At 48.0% G+C, this 20,369-nt stretch overlaps 1 protein-coding gene across 1 annotated transcript; it reads right to left on the minus strand.

Moving 5' to 3' along the window:
- Positions 1-747: 747 nt before the first annotated feature.
- ARHGAP1 (Rho GTPase activating protein 1) lies at positions 748-18,686 on the minus strand. The gene is made up of 12 exons (XM_009703274.1): positions 18,497-18,686; positions 17,617-17,709; positions 6,889-6,976; positions 6,514-6,645; positions 5,932-6,018; positions 5,199-5,297; positions 4,356-4,463; positions 3,063-3,139; positions 2,585-2,662; positions 1,901-2,029; positions 1,621-1,724; positions 748-927 (listed from the first exon to the last, which is right to left on the minus strand). The coding sequence occupies exons 1-12, from the start codon at positions 18,633-18,635 to the stop codon at positions 748-750; spliced, it is 1,314 nt and encodes a 437-aa protein (XP_009701576.1). The 5' UTR covers positions 18,636-18,686.
- Positions 18,687-20,369: the final 1,683 nt, after the last annotated feature.

Genomic DNA, 20,369 nt, shown 5'->3' on the forward strand with positions numbered 1-20,369 from the left:
CAGCAAACACCAAATAGTACCTGGAGCAGGTGACCCCAGAGAGGGGTTCGGGCTAAATTCAGCTTCCTCGTGTTGGAGTCTGACAGGTAACACAGCCCACGTGCCGTCAGCCTGACCTTCACTTGCCTGCCAAAAGCATGGGGTCTAGAGCGGTGTCTGCAAGTGCAGGACATGCTGCTACCTGAAGGACAAGGGCTGCCTGGCTCCCCTCCCTGCTTTAGGTGCCCCTGGGGAAAGGCAAGATGCACGTTCAGTGCTGAGAGACGGCACTCGCAGCAAGAACATCTCTGCCACAAAGCCCAACAAGCCTGCCCTAGCCCAGACAGCCCAGCTGAGGCAAGGGGGGTGAGCTGGGGCTACTGGGAGCTTAAACAAACCAGATCTTTGCTGAGGAAAGGACCGGGAAGGCAGAAAAACTGCACATGAGGGCAGGAGGAAAGGAAGGCAGGTCATCTGATAGGGCAGCAGACTGGTGATGAGCCCTGGAGGAGCTGCACAGACTGGCAGGTGGGTTAGGACTCCACTCCCACCAGCCGGGAGACCAGCTCCCCTCCCCATCCAGAGCAGCAGGTCTCCTGCTCGCTTACTTACACACTTTCTCCACCATCTCTACAGCCCTCGTTTTGCTCATCACCCAGAGGATCAACGGTCCCTTTGCACTGGAGACAGCTTGGTCACAGCTCCAAGTCAAGATGGGAAAGAAGGTAGGAAGGTGGGCACAGTGTGCTGGTGTGGGCTGGCCTCGATTCAGGCCTCCACGTCCTCAAAGAGCTCCTTCTGGTGGTCCAGCAGGAACTTGGTAAAAGTGTTGATGGGGTTGATGGCTTTTAGAGTGATGGCGACATCTTTGGCCCACAGGAGATTTGGGCCAAACACAACTGCCAGGTTGGTGTTTGTCATCTTGTTTCTGTCACTGTGAGCAGAGACCTATGTGGGAAGGAAAGAGACCATTGTCAATCCTCCAGCACGAGACAGCAGCTGCCCTCTACCCTCCCCAAAGCCAGAGCTGACCGACTCCCAAGGGCAAATGGGAGGAGAGAAGCTGAAGGGCCAATGCCAGAAGACGGCTGGGGGAAACACACGTGACATCCAGCATTCAGGAGGTGAGGAGCAATATCTTGCCGTTTGCCACTATGGCTTAACCACCAGGCCGCATCATAACAATGGGACCAAGAGCACGGTCCGCCAGTATCTCTACAGTCCACATCACCGCTCAAAACAAAACGATCTTCCCTCTTGCTAGAGGAGCCTTGCAGTGGCTTTCCTGGCAGCAGAAAGTTCTGTAGGGCAGATCCAAGGCCCCTTTTCTAGTCTAATCTTCTACTCAGATATTTTTCAGTTGTACCTCCACCCTGGGGAGCTTTCAGCCTCCCTGGTACCGACCACATGGGCTTAATGCCCACCTGCACCTCTCAGCATTATGAGAAGCAACTGCTTCAGCTAGTTCATCATGATCATTCTTGATCTCTGTATAACAAGAACATAAGGTAAAGAAAGGCAATGTCCTAGCTTAAGACTCGTTTCCTCTCAAAGGAAAAGAGGGTGCAGGCAGTAAAAAAGCTGATACAAGGCACTGGCAACTGAACGAGAATACGACTGCCCACCTTTGGAGCAGCTCACCTGCACCAGAAAGGCTGTCAGTAAACGGAGCACTTGGTAGTTTTCTTCTGGCAGAGTCTGGAGCGTTTTGCGAACAACATCCACTCGATTCACCTCTTCCACACCTAAAAATCAAGAGAGACAGGACCAGCAGGTCCATGAGGAATCCTCAGCATCCACCCCGATGAAAGCCCTGTTTGCAGTCACAGGATATCTCATGCAAGACTGCTCCCCCCGAAAGATATCTTTGCCCTTGGCCAGTTCAACATTCGGGGAGCAGCACACTCTTGTTACAACTCACTCTGGAAGCTGACAACATGGCTGTAGAGGCCAAAAGTGAGGAGGGGCTCAGGCAGCTCCCTCAAGAAGGTCTTGAGAATCACAGCAGGGAGGTGGACATCTTCATACTGCTGGAAATCTACAGGCACACCTGAGAAAGTAGAGCAGAGACTCAGTGCTCACTGGCCAAAGCAGGACCTCCTCCAGATAAAGAATGGGACACGGTGGTCAGAGCCCAGAACTAAGGAAGCAGTATTTTAGAGAAGAACACAGAGAGGGTACTGAAGCATCCCGTCTTCTAGTAGGGTGGAAAAATGTGTCCCAAAAGCAAATGCAAAGCACTGCTGAATCCAGCACTACATCTTTAGAAGTCATTAAATGAAACAGATGACCAAGTTTCTTCCTGGTCTTCTTGAGTCCCTCTGGTATAATCAGACCAAGATAGTACATCCCACCCTGAGAAACAGGGAGATTTTTCAGGTAGGAAAAGGGTAGCAAGGGGAACGTGAGTGGGAAGGAATAAGCTTTCCAAACAGCAGAATTATCAGATGCTTTTCCCTTGCACCTCAGGCCATACCCTGATGGAGTCTCACCTAGAGGCCTACCAGAGAAGGAGAGGAGCCATGAGGGATTAGTTCCAACACAGTTCCAGTTGGACAGTACTAGTTAGGGAACGAGAGGGGCTCTGCTGAGTTTGGGCACTTACCCATGTTGTATTTTTGCTGGACCTCCCTGACAACCTGTGTATTTGCTGACCTCCGGAAAATCCCCTCCGTAGCAAGAGCTGTGAAGTGACAGCAGATGGAGAAGAAAGATCAGTCATGTGAGAGTCTTTAAAAATATTGGTCTTAACAATCATAAATCCATGCTGCGAGGCGTTCAGACAGATGTCAACGAGTCCCTTTTTCAGAGTATGGCAATTCTTTCTGCTTCACTACCAGGCAAAGGATACAAGGAGCATTTTGCCACTCTCATACAAGGGGGAGTACGGACGACCGGAAGAAAAAGGTCTCCTAAGCCCTGCACAATCTCTCTTGAAGGCTAACTCACCTCATTCAGGCCTTTACACCTTATTCTAGACTGCTGTTGTTCTTTATCTTACCATGCTCTGGCTGGGAACTTGAGTGGAGGAGAGGCCACTGACATGGAATTAAATGGGGCTGCAGCTTCCCCTGAGCACTTACCATGCTCCTGCAAATGAGCAATGGTGTCTCTGACCACCAGAGGAACAGGAGACTGACCAGGGCTCTTCTCCCTGAGACTGCGGGAAGAGACAAAAGGTTACCAATGACTGGTCCTCCCTGCCCTGCCTGCAGCCCCTGAGTCTTGAAGTTGCCCACACAAGCTCGACCACGTAGGATCTTGCTATCCCAGTCCCCAGTTCAGCCATTATTCCAGCCTTCTCCCCTCTTCACCCATCATGCTACACCATTCACTGGAGCAGGCTTGAGCTCATTACTATACCACAGGAATATTTCTCTGTCTTCTTTAAAAATCATAGCCTGTAGATGCCAGGGCAAAGGGGGTCAAAGCTGCTAAGTTATGAATCAGGTGAAAAGGGTTAAGCTTCCTTTTTCCTTTCCCACAGGAGCAAGGGCAGAAAGAAGCTGACACACGAGAGAAATATATAAGGGATAAGTTTACCCACCCCATTCCTGTAACAGAAGATATATCAACCCAATGGCTGTCAGGGAAGACCTAGTGATGCCAAGGTGTTCGCTGCCACCCTCACATTCAATAGTCTTGACAGCACGGAGCTGTTCAGCCCTCTCAGGCTACTAACAAGCTCAGGCACACAGCACCATCGGGGGTGACATTTGGAAATGTTGTGTTGAAGCTAGGGAATGTGTTCCCAGATTGCTTCAGAGAATCTGTCCGGCCACACAGTACTGGCTCCTCCTCATTCTCCAGGGAGGAAAAATCACACTCGAAGTTAAAAATACCTTCAACACTTAGCCAGTATCACTAGTCCTTGCCAGTGTCTGTGTGTGCCTGTGTCAGCATCCAGGAATGGGGGGTGGGAATCAGTACAAGGCTGAATAGAATTGCTTTTAAAATAGAATTTATGATATGGAAAAAACTAAGAAACAGACCTGCAGCACTGCTCAATCAAAATAGCAGAGCCCTAAAGACACCTCCGTCAGCCTCCTACAGACTTCCTTTGTTTAAAGGAAGTTTCTAGTGGCATAAAGCCATCCCCATGGCCCTTATTTTGCTCCTCCCTTAGTGACCCTTGGCTGCAGAAACAGTCTCATCCTAATTTAGATACAATCCAGCCAGGGAATCAAGAGGGTGGAACTGAACTTAGTCAGGATCTGGACACAAGCGCAGATTTCCTCAGAAGAAAGACTAAAGTTTTGTCGGAAGTCTGAACTGCAAGAAATTTTACAGCCACTTTTGCTGCTGCTCAGTTATAAATACAGTGATCTGATCCCAAGCAAGTTGGGGTAAAAGCAACACAATCTAGAGATACTCACTGCTGGAGCGAGACTCCAAACTGCTGGTTTGGCAGCGGCGGGCGTGGGGGTGTTGGCTTCTGGGGCACTTGCAAAGGTTTCTGCAGGGATCTCAGATATTCATCATACCTGTGGCAAAACACAGATTAGTAAAAAGCCACTCCACCTCTCAGAAAAAGCATGAGCCCAGCACTGCACATGACCCACTGCACACCCACTGGTAACAGCTCCAGCCTAGCATGGCTGACTCCACCTATGCAAAAACAGGAAAAGCAGCTCTGGAGCACTGGGGCAACAAGAACAAACATCTGGTTGTCAGAAAAAAAAAAGCAGGGAGAAAGGAATATCTCTCTGGAATCAGGAGCTGGAGTAGCTGAGCATGACAGACAGCATGGGCAGGAGGCCAGGACAGCATGGCTTGTGATGAGACAGTGGCACGTGTGTGTGAGGGACAGGGAATCAATCTGGTAGGGCTGAGATTGTGACAACTTTGGGAAGCCCCAAAGACAAACTGAACTGTGCAGAGTGAGCAAAGCAGGTGCCCAGACACAGTAGATGCCCACCATGAGCTCCGGGTCAGTGTTAAGGTCAGCAGCTTGCAGAAAGCCCCCGAGGGGTGAGCGGGAGAGGCAGGATGGGTGCTCCACTGGAGGAGGATTTTTAACTCAAAGACAGAACCGAGCACTGGAGCCAAGGACACACAGGAAGGAGCATGGAGAGAAACAATAGTCTTTAAGGCAATTTGTCACCACTCCCTCCAAAACCTCTGCCCGAGTGGAACAATCTCTCCTCCCCTTCCCATTCCTCCAGAAAAGTCCCCTCTCACAGAGCCCTAAGCAAATGGGAGACAGGCAGCATTCTCACTTCAGCACTTGGCTTGGGATCCCCAGCTGTTCCAGCTTCACATACTCCTCCAGCTCACTAAGGAAGTTCACATAAAAAATCTTTCGTCCAAACTTAAAGCTGAAAAACAAGAGAAAAGGAGGTACGTGAGGAATTAGGAAATCCGGTATCAGAACGGACTTCTTAGAGGCAAGGAGAGCAGGGGCCTGCAAGAGACATCAACGAAGCAAAGGGGCAGGTACGGCTGAGCAGCAGAGATGTCACCCACATAGCTCTCCAACTCCACGTATTTTACCAGGAGATGCCAAGACTTTCCAAGTCACATTCGAAGCCCTAGCAGCAGCAGGCTCCCTAAAATGCTGGATTTCTCCTTCCTAAGCTCAGCAGTAGGCTGCAGAAACTTTTGCTTTCAATTATTTCACAGAGTTAGGATTTCAGCGTCAACAGAATAAATTAATTATAATTTGGACTGATGCTCTCACTTCCTTTTTTGTTATGAGCAGAGCCTGCAACATTTTACTTCTACTTGGCTGGATAGAAAGCCAGCAACGCGGAGCTGCAAACTCGGTAGGTTCCCAAAGCAGTACTTGCTGCGTCTGCGTATTTCTGAGCTCAGAAACAGGAGGAGATAGCACGGGGTGAGAGACTCCAGGGTAGGCTTGGCAGCCTGGCCTCACCTTGTGCCCCACTGAGAATGCCCCATTATTCCTCTGCAGCGTGAGGACGGGGGTGAGCCTCCTATAGTGCTTCCTACCTGATCAGAGGCTTGAAGAGAATCAGCAGGGTCTTGATGAACATGGTTGGGTGCACAATATACAAGGCTTTGATGTTCTTCTTGTATCTGCCAAGAGAAGCTAATTAAGGATGAGCTGCACTTTAAGCCGAGGAACCAACCTTTCCACAAGATTAAGGCAACCTGGGTGCTCCATTCCTTTTGCACTGAGCCTCACCGCTCCCCAGTGCCCACGGCCTCTGCTCTCCCACGCCTCGTAGCTGCGTCAGGCCCTCAGCAGCCTAAGGGCACGCTCTGCTGTATTCCAAGATTTACCAAGAAGCAGTGAGCAGCCTCACCAGGAAGCAAAAATTATACCATGGGGCTGAGACACTTGTACTGGGTCCTGGTTTTGCTGCTTGCCTGTTGGCCTAAGGGATGTAACTAGAGAAGGAGCTGTTTATCTCATGATTCAGCCTGCGTTAAACAACAACCCACCTCCATAAGCAGCAGAAATAAGTAATAGTAAATTATGATCACCAAGCTACATGGGAGGCCCAGGGAAGATCTATGTTAGGCTACAGAGCAGCATGTTACATCTTTGCTTGCTGCAGCCTTACTCACTTGCGATCAAATTCCCTGTAGGCATCCCGCAGCCAGCTCAGAGATGGCTTGTTCTCACTGGTCAGGCCATGGTGCAGGTACACTAGTGTGTAATCACTCTCCACATACTGGTCCAGTGTGAATTTCAGGTACCTGTGAAGAGACAACTGCTGAACTCACTTCATGCTCTGCCACAGAAAGGCTCTTTCTCCCTTTGAGACTCATTTTTCTGTGCCATAATAGAGGATTTGCATCCCCAGCAATGGAGGTAAGCACTTTGGGAGGGCACGTCCAGCTAAAGAAGCTACTGCAGATAGATCTGGCCCCAGGAATCCAGCACTTGGGAATTATGTCTGGCTTGAGAAGGTAACAGCAGCCTCCTAAGACACTACTCACCCCAGCAGTTTCACGTGATCAAGTTGATGACTTGGAGGCATCCGGCAGGCACTGAACAAAATGACTTTCCTTCCATATTTGTCATCACCTGCAGATGAAATGCCAGAGATTACAGGGAGTTTAAGGACTAACGTGTGGTCTTGGCAGCAAGGGGTAAACAGAGAATGGGAAACGGCCCTAACAAGGCCAAAGTCTGGATTGCCACACCTGCCAGCAAAGCTAAACCTGATTTTCAGCAGAGTTACCACAGGCCTAGCATGGAAGCAGAAACCTGAACACCAAGGGCCTGGCAAGTCAACAATGTCCATGGAGAACACAGCCCATGCCCCAGTCCTGAAAGAAGAGGAAGGATTGGAAGCCAGGATGCCTCAGGACACATAGGGATGGAGGCCTGAAGTCCAGAGCAGAGGGCTCAGAGTATTAATCCTGCAACACTGCCCCTGGGCACTGCTCCTGACGCACGTGTGCCCAAGGAGGCACAGGGAGAAGTGCCCCTTCACAGGCACAATAACCCCTCCTTGCACCCAGTCCCAGGCTAACGGCTTGCGGTCTGGTGCATTTGTTTCTTGCTTCACCTGAAGCTTAGTCCTGTACACAGAACAAAGCCATTTCATACCCTGGAAACCAAGAAATTCCTAGAAACAGGGCAGTCCCAGCCACATCCCAGAGAGGAGAAGCAAGCATCGTCATAACCTTCTTCTACAGATGGACCAAGTAGGGCTGCTGGATTCTCCAGGGGGTTGCAGAACAAGCCATTCACTGCTTCCTAGATTTTCCATCCACAGAGATATTTTCCCAGCCTGAGCTGGAAGGAGCTGCGAAGTGCGGCACGACAAAGCATTCTATGTAAAAACCCGGCAGAAAACAGTCCCCATTGTGCTGGAGCCAAACAACCCACAAAGCACCCTCATCTCAAGGAGGATGCTCCCAGCCACCACTTGAGGCTTCAGAGATAACAAGCCAGGTTTTCCCCAAAGCAATTCTTCATACGTCAGTGGACTTCTGCCAGCAGAGATCTCAGCCCCATGAACAAAACCCGAGCAGATGGGCATGGACAAGCTTAGGAGACATGCTAGGGGAATCGAGAGATTTAGATAAGTAAGAACCAGGTCACAAATCTTTTGGACATATGGAGTTTGAAGGAAAGTCTGGTTCTCTCCCAAACACAACACCCAATCCATTGCCATAAGAATGACTTGCTTTTTAGCACCAGGGGAGATGAAATAGTTCCTTTAGTGTGAAGGGTTAAAGTCTTCCCATCTTTCTCGCTACTCACCTGCTCCGAGAGCTACGTTTTCTTGTCAAGCAGAAGCAGCATGGAGCTGTGGAAGGGGCTACTGAGGTTATACTCAACAACACCTTCCTTCCTCCCCTACGGCACAACCATCTCATACAAACCACAGCATAGAAAAGCAGCAAGGATCACTACTTACGCAGGATACCCCTGCAATATATCATTCCTCTTGAAATATATCCTTTTCCCCACACTGATTTACAATATTCAGAGCATGCAGCCATCTTCTCACCTTTGCATGGGCTCCGGCCCTCAACTACCAGTTGGTTACACTTGCCGTGCCGCAACCGAGATCTCAAACTGAATCCCCAAACGGCAAACCTGAGGTTTCTGGGGACACTGCCCGTGAGTAACAGATGATCACTTGCTGCTGCAAATGGCAGCCAGAGAACTCCCACACACCAGCCACGACATTAAGATGCCACTAACCGTCTTCTACCCCCATCCTGGCCAGAAGAACAGATTCTCCGGCTAATTGTTCACTTCTATTTTTCCCCTCGCAAGTCCCATTTTCAAGTCGCTCACCAGACAAGACAAGAGACAGAATTTACTGATGCACACAAGCCAGAACCTCTACAAAAGCTCGGGACACTGAGGCAGCACTAGGTACAGACCACGAAAGGGCGGCATAGGCCATCACATCGACATACACATGCGGAGGTAAGGGGCAATGAGGGAGGACGCATGACCCAGAATGCAGGACTAGGAGAGAGTGATGCAAGGCTCATCTGGAACAACCAGATACAGTCACAGCCAGGCCACAAGACCAACATCACATTGCATATCCCACGGTAGCCCACTCTCTGCCTAGCCGAGAGTTTCTTGGTAGCTTGCTGTAAGTTTTAGGGCTGGGTCTAACGCACATAAGGTGTATGTAAAACAAAGGTGCAGGCTACAAAGTCCCAGGCAGGGAATATGGCATATTGTGACTCTTCCCAGTGGTCTCGAGGCACTTGTACGTCTCCATCTCGAAGACAAAGAGCATAGAGCAGCAAGAAGATGGTAGCATCTGAGAATCCATTGCGTTTTGAGGTGATGAAAGAGAATGGTCAAAAAGGCTACAGATCTTTGCAGATCACGGCTCTGTGCTAAAGTCAGAAGAGGTGCTATCTTCAGTTAATCGAGAGGCTGCATTTCACACCAGAGTGGATGATCTGAGGGCCAGAAGCAGATTGCAAGCTTGATCAAATCAGGGCTTGGTTACGAAGAACTGCACTTTAGCACCATGTTCATGCGATGTTGTGGATGGCCGCACACTCAGCTCAGGCTCCTGGCCACTGATTTCCAGACCTCACAAGTCAGGAACGAGGTGCCTTCAACACCTTCCTCTGGAATGACATGAAAGCCTACGGCAGAGCCTATGCAGACTCTAGCATCTCATTCATTATATAGCTTTGATGAAAACATCTGGGATCGGTGGTAAAGAAATAATGGACAATCCATGATTCTGCTGAAGGGGAGATGGCGTGTTTCCCCTGGATAATTTCCAGGGCGAAGTACACCAAAAGATAACCTATAGTCCCCTGGATGACTGAAAAAAAAAAAAAAAAAAAAAACAGCCCATTTTGCCTTCCAAATCAGAATAAATTTATGCATGAGACCTACACAGGAACCAGCACGCCCATTACTGAGTTCTGGGTTTCACTCCGGTTTCATCACTCTGAGCTCAGCCTGTCAACACAGACACTTTCAAAACAACCAACTGCCAATCTTGTTTCCACCTGACACATATCAGATCTGTCTGGTTCCTCCAGACATGACAGAATTCAAAATTCAGCATCAGAGCTGAACCATCAGTTGTTCCAATTCATAAACAAGAACCTAAAGCCCATTCCATGCACTCTTGGTGTTGGAGGAAACTGCCTGCAGGTGGTCTCTCTGCCTCCAACCGAAGAGATTCCTATCGCCTTTGATCGCTCCCAGATGCTCCATCCCTTGTACTGTTTGCAATATTAAACTTAGGTATCTAGGTTTTCATCCCTCGTTTGCAATTGCAAGTAGCTCAAGTCTCCATTGAACACAACTACAGACCATGAAGCAATCACTCAACTTCTCGGGCTGTTTCCTACCTCTCCCAGATGAGGAATGCTCAATAGTTAACAGCAAACCAACAAAGAAGCAATTATATACCATCAGTACTCACAGAGCACCCCAGCAATGTGCATACTTTTGCGAGTAAGTTCATACATAAAAATATTTTCAGTCTACACTGGAATTAAACTACCTTCCTATAGGATGTAATTCATAGTTTATCTTTTTCAACAGCAAAGAGCAAGACAGTAGCCAATATGCAAAGCCTAGACAGCTGCTCATCTAAAGAGAGATTAACTTGTAGCACTGATGGACATACTAATTCTCCTGGACATTGTTATGGTGCTTTTAAGGTGCAAACTTAGTTCTTCCTCTCACCCGAAGAGCAGCGTTTCCAGTGCAACTTCTGAGACAAGCGGCAAGGAACATCATCGCTGTGGTTGCAAGCCACCAGTGCAGGACCACGCTTCTAAAAGGGCTGAGTTTAAATACTGAGGCTAACGTTTCAGATTGAAACCCGCAGCAGTACAAACGTATCAGAGCAAAAATTCGTATCAAGGTAGGACAGTACTCTCCTGAGATGGGACTCTCTATTAAAGGACTCTGTACAGCCAACACGGAAAACAGATGCTTGACTGCAAATCCTGCTACGTATTTCCAGGTATTTCTCCTGAAATATATCCGTTAGCCTTTATACCATGACTGGAGGCTGTCGTACTACTCGCCGGCAGCGTAACGGCAGTCCAGAGATCCTGCTCATTCCTACCTTCATCAGGTACCCTCGGCTGAGGGCCCATCTCGCCTAAAGATTCAAATGGGAATATCCTGGTACTTTGATACTGAGGGAACGCAGACAAATAAAACTTGCCACCAAGAGTAAGTTATTGGTAGAACAGCAAAGTAAACAGAGTTCAGGGTCAAGGAGAGGACACCGCTACATAATTGTGGAACATTGCTATGCAAGTTTCACAAAGCTTAGGATGTTTATCAGAGCCACTGTCAGTAAAAAATCCTCTCTAATGTAATCTCAGGTTCCTGCCAAGCTTATGACACAGCTGGGCAGTGTATAAGCATAGTAGATTTTAGTTGCCTGTTGAATTCCAAAGTGGATTTAGCCCCTCAGGAAAAGAAGGTAAGGAGCTCAAAGTAGAAGTATTTTAATAGATGGCACCTTCCACCTAGATATTCACAATATCCAAACACTGCCAGAATCATAAAGCCTTACCAAGTGACTACGGCTCCAACTGCTACAAAATATACTAGAGGGTCACATTAAAGAATGCCAAATGGTGGTATGGCAAAGAATGCCCGAGGGTATGGCAAATGGGGGAGAAGAGCCCACATAACGAGGCAGGGAAGATCAGCATTTCCATGGATTGGGTGAAGGTCTTGGCCTGCTGTTCAGAAACAGCAGAAAGAATTTCACACCAAAAGAAGTTTTCATCTACATTGAGAAGTGTGAAAGCAGCCAAATTCTTAAGGCTTGAGACTGAAGCCCAGAGAATATTAACAAACGCTCAGCAAGCACAGAGCAGTCTAGCACATCTTCAGGCTAGAATGAAGAACAAGTTCCCAAAACACATCTCTGCAGCCAAATGGAGAAGAAATAGATACCAGTTGCTTTCAGCTGGGGAATCCAGTTTAAGGGCCAGCTGCTCAGCACGTGAGCGCAGCAGCAGATCACATGAAGGAAGAGAAAGCAATCTGAGGATGAACTTCCAAAGCACACATGACAATGAGGTAAATCTGGGTTCAAACCGAACTGGTCCGAGGAGGCCACCACCACGACAGAAGAAGAACAGGATTCACACTGAGACCCAAGAGCCCCAAAGTAAAGCCCACATGCCAAATTTGGCTCAGATGATTCTGCTGTGCCCAAGGCAGAGGTGCAGCCCTCAGACAACAATTTTGTGCAGCCTTTGGGCTCCCGAAAAGTTGCCAGGGCAGCCTAAGGCTGAGCAAAGTTTGGGCTCCCCTGAGACAGTCCAGCTACAGGCCACGGTCATGCCAAAGGAATACCATGATCTACAGTACCAAATGTTAGCGCCACAAAAAATCTACCTACCTGGTTGGGCCCCATCAAGTGCACCCTGGTCTGGAGGAACAGAAACAAAGTTATAGCAAGCCAAGCTTCGCACCCTTTCCCGGAAAGTAATCTCAAATATAAAGTCTCGGAGTCTAGCCACATTGCCGCTGGGATGGGTTTAGTTGCTGCCTTGGGGCAGTCAAGCTCCTTCTATTTCATTTTTCCCTCCGCGATCCTCTCCAAAGCAACCTCATCTAACAATTACAGGCAGTAACAGCAACTAATTCTGTATCATCATAGTCAAATTTCTGGCCCTTACTGTTACACCTCCTCTACCACCAAAATGGCAACTGCTGTACTGCCACTTTTAAAGGGTTAAACGCAATTAATTCTGAACGTCAAGGTCCTTTGAACAACTTCAGAAGTGTATAGAGAACGGCATCATACTGTATGAATAACGCATCCAATAGATTGTTTTGTAAGAAGCTAAATTTCACGAATAAGCTGAAGATGGGGACAATTTAGATCTTCAACACAGCCATAGCTTTTTAAAAAATTTAGTAGATTCTGAATGAAAAAAAACAAACTGCTAATTAGAAAAAAAGAAAAAAGGTTTCTCTGGGGAGGGAGGGGTCTACGAAGACATTTATTGCCATGCCCAGCCCCTTTCCATCACACTTACAGCTATATACTCAGACTCACAAGAGGCTGTCAAAACAGGAGCCTGAGCAGGGCTCTGGAAAGAAACTCTCCATTCCCTTGGTCTGCCTTAGAAAGTCAGAATCCCTCCAAAACTCTCCACTCCCTTGATATCGCATGTCAAAACATGTTGCACAGGCTGGGCTCGCTTTGGATGGACCTAATGCTACAGAAGAAACTCACCATTCCATATCATACAAATACTCTTTTAAAAAAAAAACAAAAACCAACACAACAGTGAAAGCCAGAAATTACATCCAAAAGCAGCAGAAATGCAGGCACCCTGTATTAATGGCGCCAATAATAAATGTACCATACCAGCAGGGAAAAGGACCCTTGTTATCAAAGGCCTTCGCTGATCCCATTAGCTACCAAAGACACCCTGCAACATACATTCAACACAAATTTTGTCTGCAACTACCTCTGCCTGCTTAGCAAAACGACAGCTACTGGTCCTCCAAGACTGACATTACCTCCCCACGTCAATCACCGACAGCAAAAGCAAATCATCAGCTGTAACTAGTTACAGCTCTGGCACCTGCAGCCGACAGCCAGCCACAATGCTGTTCAGGTAGGTTTGGTACCAGATTCACCATTGAAAAAAAAAACATTCACTGTTGAAACTGCAGTTTCAGTCTTGTAACGTGCAAGAAGGTACACTCCCAGCTCTCCGCTTGGCTTTCCTACTTCTGTAGCAGGTCTTGCACACACTAGCATCACCCCTTCCCCGCGAAGGCAGCCCTGCAGACTGCCAATTCATGGTGAGAGGCAGCAGATTTCCCACAAAAACTAGGAGAAACTCGCTCTGAGGTTCAGCAAAGCTTTGAAGTCACGGAGCAGGGACTACATAGCTGAAGTAAATGGTGATGGCCACTCTCCTGACAACTGTTACACCAATTTCCAGCCTCCATGGCAGTGGAAAATTCATATGTCAATCATATGTTAAGCCTCAGTTTTCTTATCCCAAAAGGAAGAAAGCCAATTGTTGTGTAAAATGGGAATGCTGATGCACCTCATAGCTATAGGTTTGCATGTTGACCACCAAGGTGAGACCAGTATTTCAGACCGGGCAGGAGAACGAGGAAGGAACACATCGCCAGAGAGCTGTCGAAAGCCCTGCTCGTCCCACACAGCCCCAGGTTTCCAGCAGCAACCTCCATCTCTGGAGATCTCCCTCAGACTGTTAGGAACTATCTGCCGTGTTCTTGCAATCCAGCCTCTGCTGAAGTTCAAGGCTAAGATTATGTCACACTAGTCTGCCTCAACCCCCAAGGAGATGGAAGCAGCACCTTTGCCCTGTAAGAATTAGCAGGAGGATACAGAAACGCTTAACAGAAATTTGGGGTAGTTCCTCAACAGTCTTCATTCAGAAGCCTGTGTTTCCTCCGAACGCTATGTGATGTGAGCAAGGGAAAAAAACCACACTTTGCAGAAGTGGTTTGCGCAGTGAAATCGAGCCGCCTCTGCTCCAACTTCTAGCCACATGTAAAGCCAAATTTCTCTGCTACAATGCTCAGAAAAAGAGGAACTCAAGAGTCAAGAAGAGCACAACCATGCACAGACCTCTCCAGAGCCTGCGTAAAACACTCCAGAAACACACACCTTAAGGCAGGTCTGAAAGGATAGGCAGAGTATCACCTCTTTCCTTCAGAAAAGCATTGAATCCCAGAACCAAAAGAAGGTTTCCCAAAACTAAAATACTCTGATCCATAACAATGCCACGGTACTCCCTCGGAACTGCGGCCTGGATGCCTTTTGCTGCCATCGTCCTGTGACACACCACTGTAGGGGACAGCAATGACAAGCCTGCTCCTTCCCCACAGACAGCCTCTTCCAGGAAGGTCCCAGTTCCCAGAAGAGACAGGAGCACAGGGCACAAAGGAGAGTCTCTGTGAAACTGCTGTGCTATTTTTAAGTGAAAAACAAAACCAAAAATCTTCTTTTTCTAGCAAACTCTGCAGAATATTTTTCTATATTTTCTCCCCCTCTTTAGGCCAGATAGCCAGGATATTCAAATCCAGCCTGCCTTCAACTGAATCAGAAATTAAGGCCAGCTAGAAAATGAGTGCGCTAACTTTTTGTCATCAAAACCGGGCTTTTAATAAGTTATTAACACCATGCACCCATCCCACAAGAAGCAATTACTTTTCTGACCAGATGGGATAACCCTGGGATCATGGAGTTCAGCTCGAGGATGGGAACCAAGCCTTCTGCTTTTGTCTCAAAACAGCATCATCATCCCAGAATATATTTCAGGGAAGGAAGGAACAGAGTTAGCCATACGCTTTCTGCTCTGAAGTGCAGAACAGGGAAGGACACGGAAGAGAAAGCTCATAAATCAGCAGAATGGAGAAAATTACCCTCGATCTGCTGCCATTTGTTAATATTTACAAGAGAACCGAGGCGGAGCTATTTTGTTTCAGGCTCAGCGTGGTGAGCATTCGTTGCACCTAAAGGTGCTGACAAGCACAACTTGTCCGTAGAGCCAGATCCAAACAGCTTTATATTAATCCTCCAGAGAGATTTTGATTCTCCAGGCTACTTCTAATAGGATTTTTCCAGATTTTCCCAGATTGTTTGCCTCCAACAATAGCCCAGAGAACATTACCCTGCCTCATGCTCTGAACAGTTAACGTTATTAATTATTGACCAAGAAAACTGAACAAACAGCTTCACCTCAGAGCCCAGATTATAACTCAGGCCCCTTTGATCAACTTCAGAAATCCTGCTTCCAGGAGATGCGACACCAGTGAGTCTCAAAACTATGTGGCAGCAAATCCACTATTTAGAGCTGTGCTACGAGCTCTTCCAATCCCAAGAAAGGCATCGCACCATTTTCTGTGTGTGGGACCATCACATGCTTTCAGATAAACAAGCTACTGGTGAGAATTGGCCAGCAGCAGCCAACAACAGAAGCTTCTCCCAGCTGCTTCTCCACTATACAGAGACACGACAGGGACAGAGAGCTCACTAGAAATACAAATTTAAACCAGGACGGGGAAGAGATCTCTTTCAGAATGCAGGCACCCCTCCCAGTCAGCCATCATACCACCCCGAAATCCTGTCAGGAAGTTAGATAATTCTTCATTTGCTATCCTAGATAACGTGTCAAATGGCTGCGTGCCAACAGCCACCGAGACACACCTCCACTGGAGTGATACTCTGTTCAGAGAGCTTGGGGAAAATAAAAAAGAAAAATCACGTTACCTCAGAACAGAAATCCTGCAGAAAGACTGGTCAGGAGGCAGCCCACAAAGTATATCCTTGGTTTGTGCTGACATTCCAGTCCTATCAATGTCTCTGATCTAAACTCTCTGCTAAGCACTTAGTCTGAAGCTTTGTCTGAAGAGAACAACAGTCTCATTTAACTCACCAGCTCCCAGGGTGCAGAAACACCAGTCACCTCTGCCATTCGCATTCCAAATATCCTAGCTATTACCACTGAAATGGTGGAGCCCACACATCTGTCCCTTCCCAGTTTCAGCAGTAGGGAGACGAGGGTGCAGACTTCCATAAACTCCAGTCCTAAACCTCCAGCCCCATGAAAAAGGTTAGTAACACATTTGCAAATGAAAGCACCTGTGGCAAATCTGCAAGACATAAGGGTCCAAATGCCAAACACCTGGCCTGTCAGCCTGAGCAGCCAGAGGCACACAGGAGACAAAGGATAACACAGTTTTGAGTTTGCCATTATCATTTTGTTCCCCAAAAGGTTTAACATCAGAGGTTTCAAGGAGAAAGTCAGTCATTCTAGAAGACAGCCCAGAAAAGAATGATGTCAGGACAACTCTTACCGAGATAAATGCCTGAGAATCTTCCCTCTGTGGTCAAACCCTGCTGCAGAACAACCCTGAATCGGGAAGAGTCCAGTTTGTCCCTCTGCTTCGCTGCAAAGTCACATGTGGGGCAGGGACCAAGGTACAGGGAAATGGCAACAGGAGGGGCAGGAGGTGGCTACCGATAATTAAGGAGGAAGTGTGAATCAAGTCACAACAGGTTGAAGAGGTGCTTTTTTTTTTTAACAAGCAACACAAGACAATCTGGGATTACCCTTCCCTCAGGCTTACCACAGCAACCTAAAAAATACCCCCAAAACTCTTTCTTATGGAGGTCCCAGCAGTAAATCGCCAGACGCTAGTGGAACTAAAATAATATGGATAAGACAACCACACAGAGAAAATCCGAATGCTTGTGACCCTGAATGATCAGATCTTTCCTCGCAGTGGGACACAGGCCTGCTCGCCCTATTTCAGATTTCTGTAAATGCTGTTTCTGGACAGGATGGCGAGCTCTGGCCATTCAGATGTAAGAGCTGCCAGACCTACTGTGGACTGCTCAGTCAGCTGAGGACCTTGCAGCCATACTGTGTAACTAGGTAATTTCTGTGGCATTATCATACAAAAAACACATCTTGTGCTCAGGATATAGTCATGGGCCACATTTAAAACAATTCAGCAAAAGCAACCAAGTCCCACTAATAATATAATCAAGACAGTAAGAGCCAAGAAGGAATGCATGTTTAACATTCAAGGAGTTTCGTGCTCCTTCTCTTTACGATGCCAGCCGTCATTGCCACTTGGGCCTGGCATGTAGCGGATGCCCCCCACAACCCTATTAGAAAGACCCTTCCTCAGCCCAGCTGCAAAGACATCAAAGGAGAAACCAGAAAGACCACTACCTGCTACTTCCACAATGTGATGCCTGGCGATATCATAGTAGGGATCATCCCACTGCAGGTGAGTGACGGGCTCAGGGGAGCCTTTGGAGTCCTCTGCACAAAACACAAGGAACAAGCAATTAGAAGAAGGGATCTGGAGCACCATCGCAAGGGCTATGATAGATATAGGGATGAGAAAAAATGGCTCTTCAACATGCAAGGGACTAATGTATGCACCTGTTCGCCTTGGAAACCCACCTTTGAAATTCTGAGCGGACAAGAGCAGCAATGACTTCAGAAGAGACCTGTCAATCCTCTGAGGTCCACATATGTCCCTCATATCGTACACCCTCTCAGAAACGACTGTTCGGGTTTCTCACAAACATTCACAGAGACCAAAACCCCAGTGCCAAGGGTACCATCATGGCTTTTTAGAGCAGGAGGATCTTAACCTCATCCCTTGATGGATGGCCATCCTATATGCCCTTGAGCTGATTTCCCTGACCACTCTGGGCAGCAGTCCATAGCACAGGATTTCAGGACAACACCTCACATCTCCAGCCCCACCTCCCACATGGAAGTTCAAGACCCTTCCACTCAGGAAGGCCAAACTATCCTGCGAGAGACCATAACAGAGGACACTCAAGGACTTACAGCATGTCTGTATGGTCAGCACCAAAGGGCAGTCAGCCACAGGACTGAGAAGAGTGTATTTACATGAGCTTTTTAGTGCTGTTCAACGGCAGGGCTAATTCACTCGGGTGTGGTGCAAGATTAATGTGTCTATAAAGCTTTCAAATGGAGCTGGGGCTCCCTGTAGATGTAGATATGACCACAATGCTGCAGGACAAACAATTCCTTTTTGGCCAAAACCCAGACCCCAAACAAGCAGGCTACTTACCTGATTTGGGAAAAGCAGGGGCTTCATCTGCTGGCCAGTTCTTATCATCTAGGGAGGCCAGTTTGAGCTGGCCGAGGGCCTGGTTGGTATCATCCAAGTTCAGGTCGTCCTGAAGCTCCGAGAGTGGGTCTGTAGCCATGGTCCCCAAACACCGCAGTTTATTTTGCAGCGTCTAGAACGAGGACTGCAGAGATTGCTAGGTGAGACACAGACATCACAAGTTTACCTCCCCATAGAGACTCTTCCTCTTCTCACCGATTTTCCCAAAATCCTCCCTTATCTTTACTTATTCAGAGATCATACTTCCCCTCCCCCTTAACACAGGCAGGAATTCCTCCTCCTCCAGCCAGGAGCACCGACATATGTCAGATTTGTTCATGCCAATGGCTATCACAAGGCCATCAGGGGCCTGTACCGACCCTCTCGGCGGGTCTCTGCTTGACCCCAGCTCTGCAGAGGGTAGTTTCTCTCCTGAAACAGGAGCAAGACGCTGAGGAAGATGACAGGCTACGCCAGCCCCTGCCTGACACACTCCCTGTACCAGCTCCGAGCTCCCCCTCCCTCCCAAGGGCTGGCACAAAGCCCAACTGTTTCCACAGTTAGCCCAGTGCTGGAAGCTTTCCCAGGAATCATCCCCGCTTCTCCCCATAATGGAGGGCCAGAGCTCTCAACAACACTGAAGTGGGTGCTTCAGCCTGCTGGGATCTGAACAGAGAAGTGAACAGCTTCTTAAAACAGCATTTCGCAGGCTGAGCCAGGAAGACAGGGAGAACAATACACATACAACCCTCAACTCCTTTCAGCATCACCCAGCAAATCCTTTCTCCTGCATGACAGCAAACAGCAAGGAATCACCTCTTTACTTTAAAGCCATATTGCTAGAATCAGTATTTTTCACCAAGCGTGCCATAACACTGAGGAGACCAAGGAATTCAGAGGGTCCAAGAAACGGACAGCTCAGTGCGTTTGCTGCCGCTCGCAAATATTTCTCACTTTCACCTGGAGCAGAAGATATGTCAAACCCAGGACTGAGCTAGCACAGGATACAGCACCTCCTAAGGGTACCAATTCTTAGGGACAACCCCGAGGAAGCAGTTTTTCTCCTCTAAAGCCAGTGTCCTAGAAGTCAGGAAGGGAACACTGGAAAGGACAGTAGGTAGATCTGGATTGCTCACACAGACCAGACGGACAGTAATTCAGCAGCCAAGAGGCAGCAAGCCAAGAGGAACTGTAGCAAAACAAAACGCCACCTTGCATCAGCAAGACTCCCTGTAACTCCTTTTCTGATGGGCTTGTGCTTGTTTTGCATTATGAGGAGAGAAAAGGGTTCAAAGATGATCCGAGGAGGCACTACACCTTTGTGAGGAAAGATTATATTCACAGTAAAGCTATTTCCTTTAGCAGAATGGCAGGTGGCAATGATGTTTTGCACCTTCCCTCCCTAGAGCTTGAATGCGTATATTTATCCAGAGAAGATGATGAAACAGTTACTCAGATGTGAGCACAGAGGACAAAAGCTGTGGGAGACTCGGCACTGGAAGGCGTCGCGTCCATGCGCAGGGCAACACTCGTGACCAAGCTTGGGCACGCATTTTGAGAGTACAGGGAACCGGAGATTTAGTGTTTGTCCCCTCCCTCGGGATCACTCCACATTTATTACCTCCTGTCCTCCCTTATCTGCTACTCATCGGTTTACAACCAGTTTTCACCTCTCTGGGGCTCCCAAAGGGCTGGGAGCTATTGCTAAGCAAACGAAGTAAGTTTCCCGAAATATGAAAGAGCAAGACATACATGGGCAGCGGATCACCAAGACAGCATGGAAAACACACAAGGTCTGACCCCTGCAGCCAAGCAGAGACACAAGCAAAATTAT

The sequence above is a fragment of the Cariama cristata genome, unplaced genomic scaffold, assembly GCF_000690535.1.
Source record: "Cariama cristata isolate BGI_N322 unplaced genomic scaffold, ASM69053v1 scaffold3477, whole genome shotgun sequence".
NCBI lineage: Eukaryota > Metazoa > Chordata > Aves > Cariamiformes > Cariamidae > Cariama > Cariama cristata.

Bases quoted from the DNA above. Each gene is read 5' to 3' on its own strand.
- ARHGAP1 (XM_009703274.1), bottom strand. From the start codon at position 18,635: ATGGCTACAGACCCACTCTCGGAGCTTCAGGACGACCTGAACTTGGAT. The intron at 6,019-6,513 runs GTGAGTAAGGCT...TTCTCTTGGCAG, and splicing joins TACAGGGAATTTGATCGCAA to ATACAAGAAGAACATCAAAG. The intron at 2,030-2,584 runs GTAAGTGCCCAA...CTACTTTCTCAG, and splicing joins CCAGCAAAAATACAACATGG to GTGTGCCTGTAGATTTCCAG.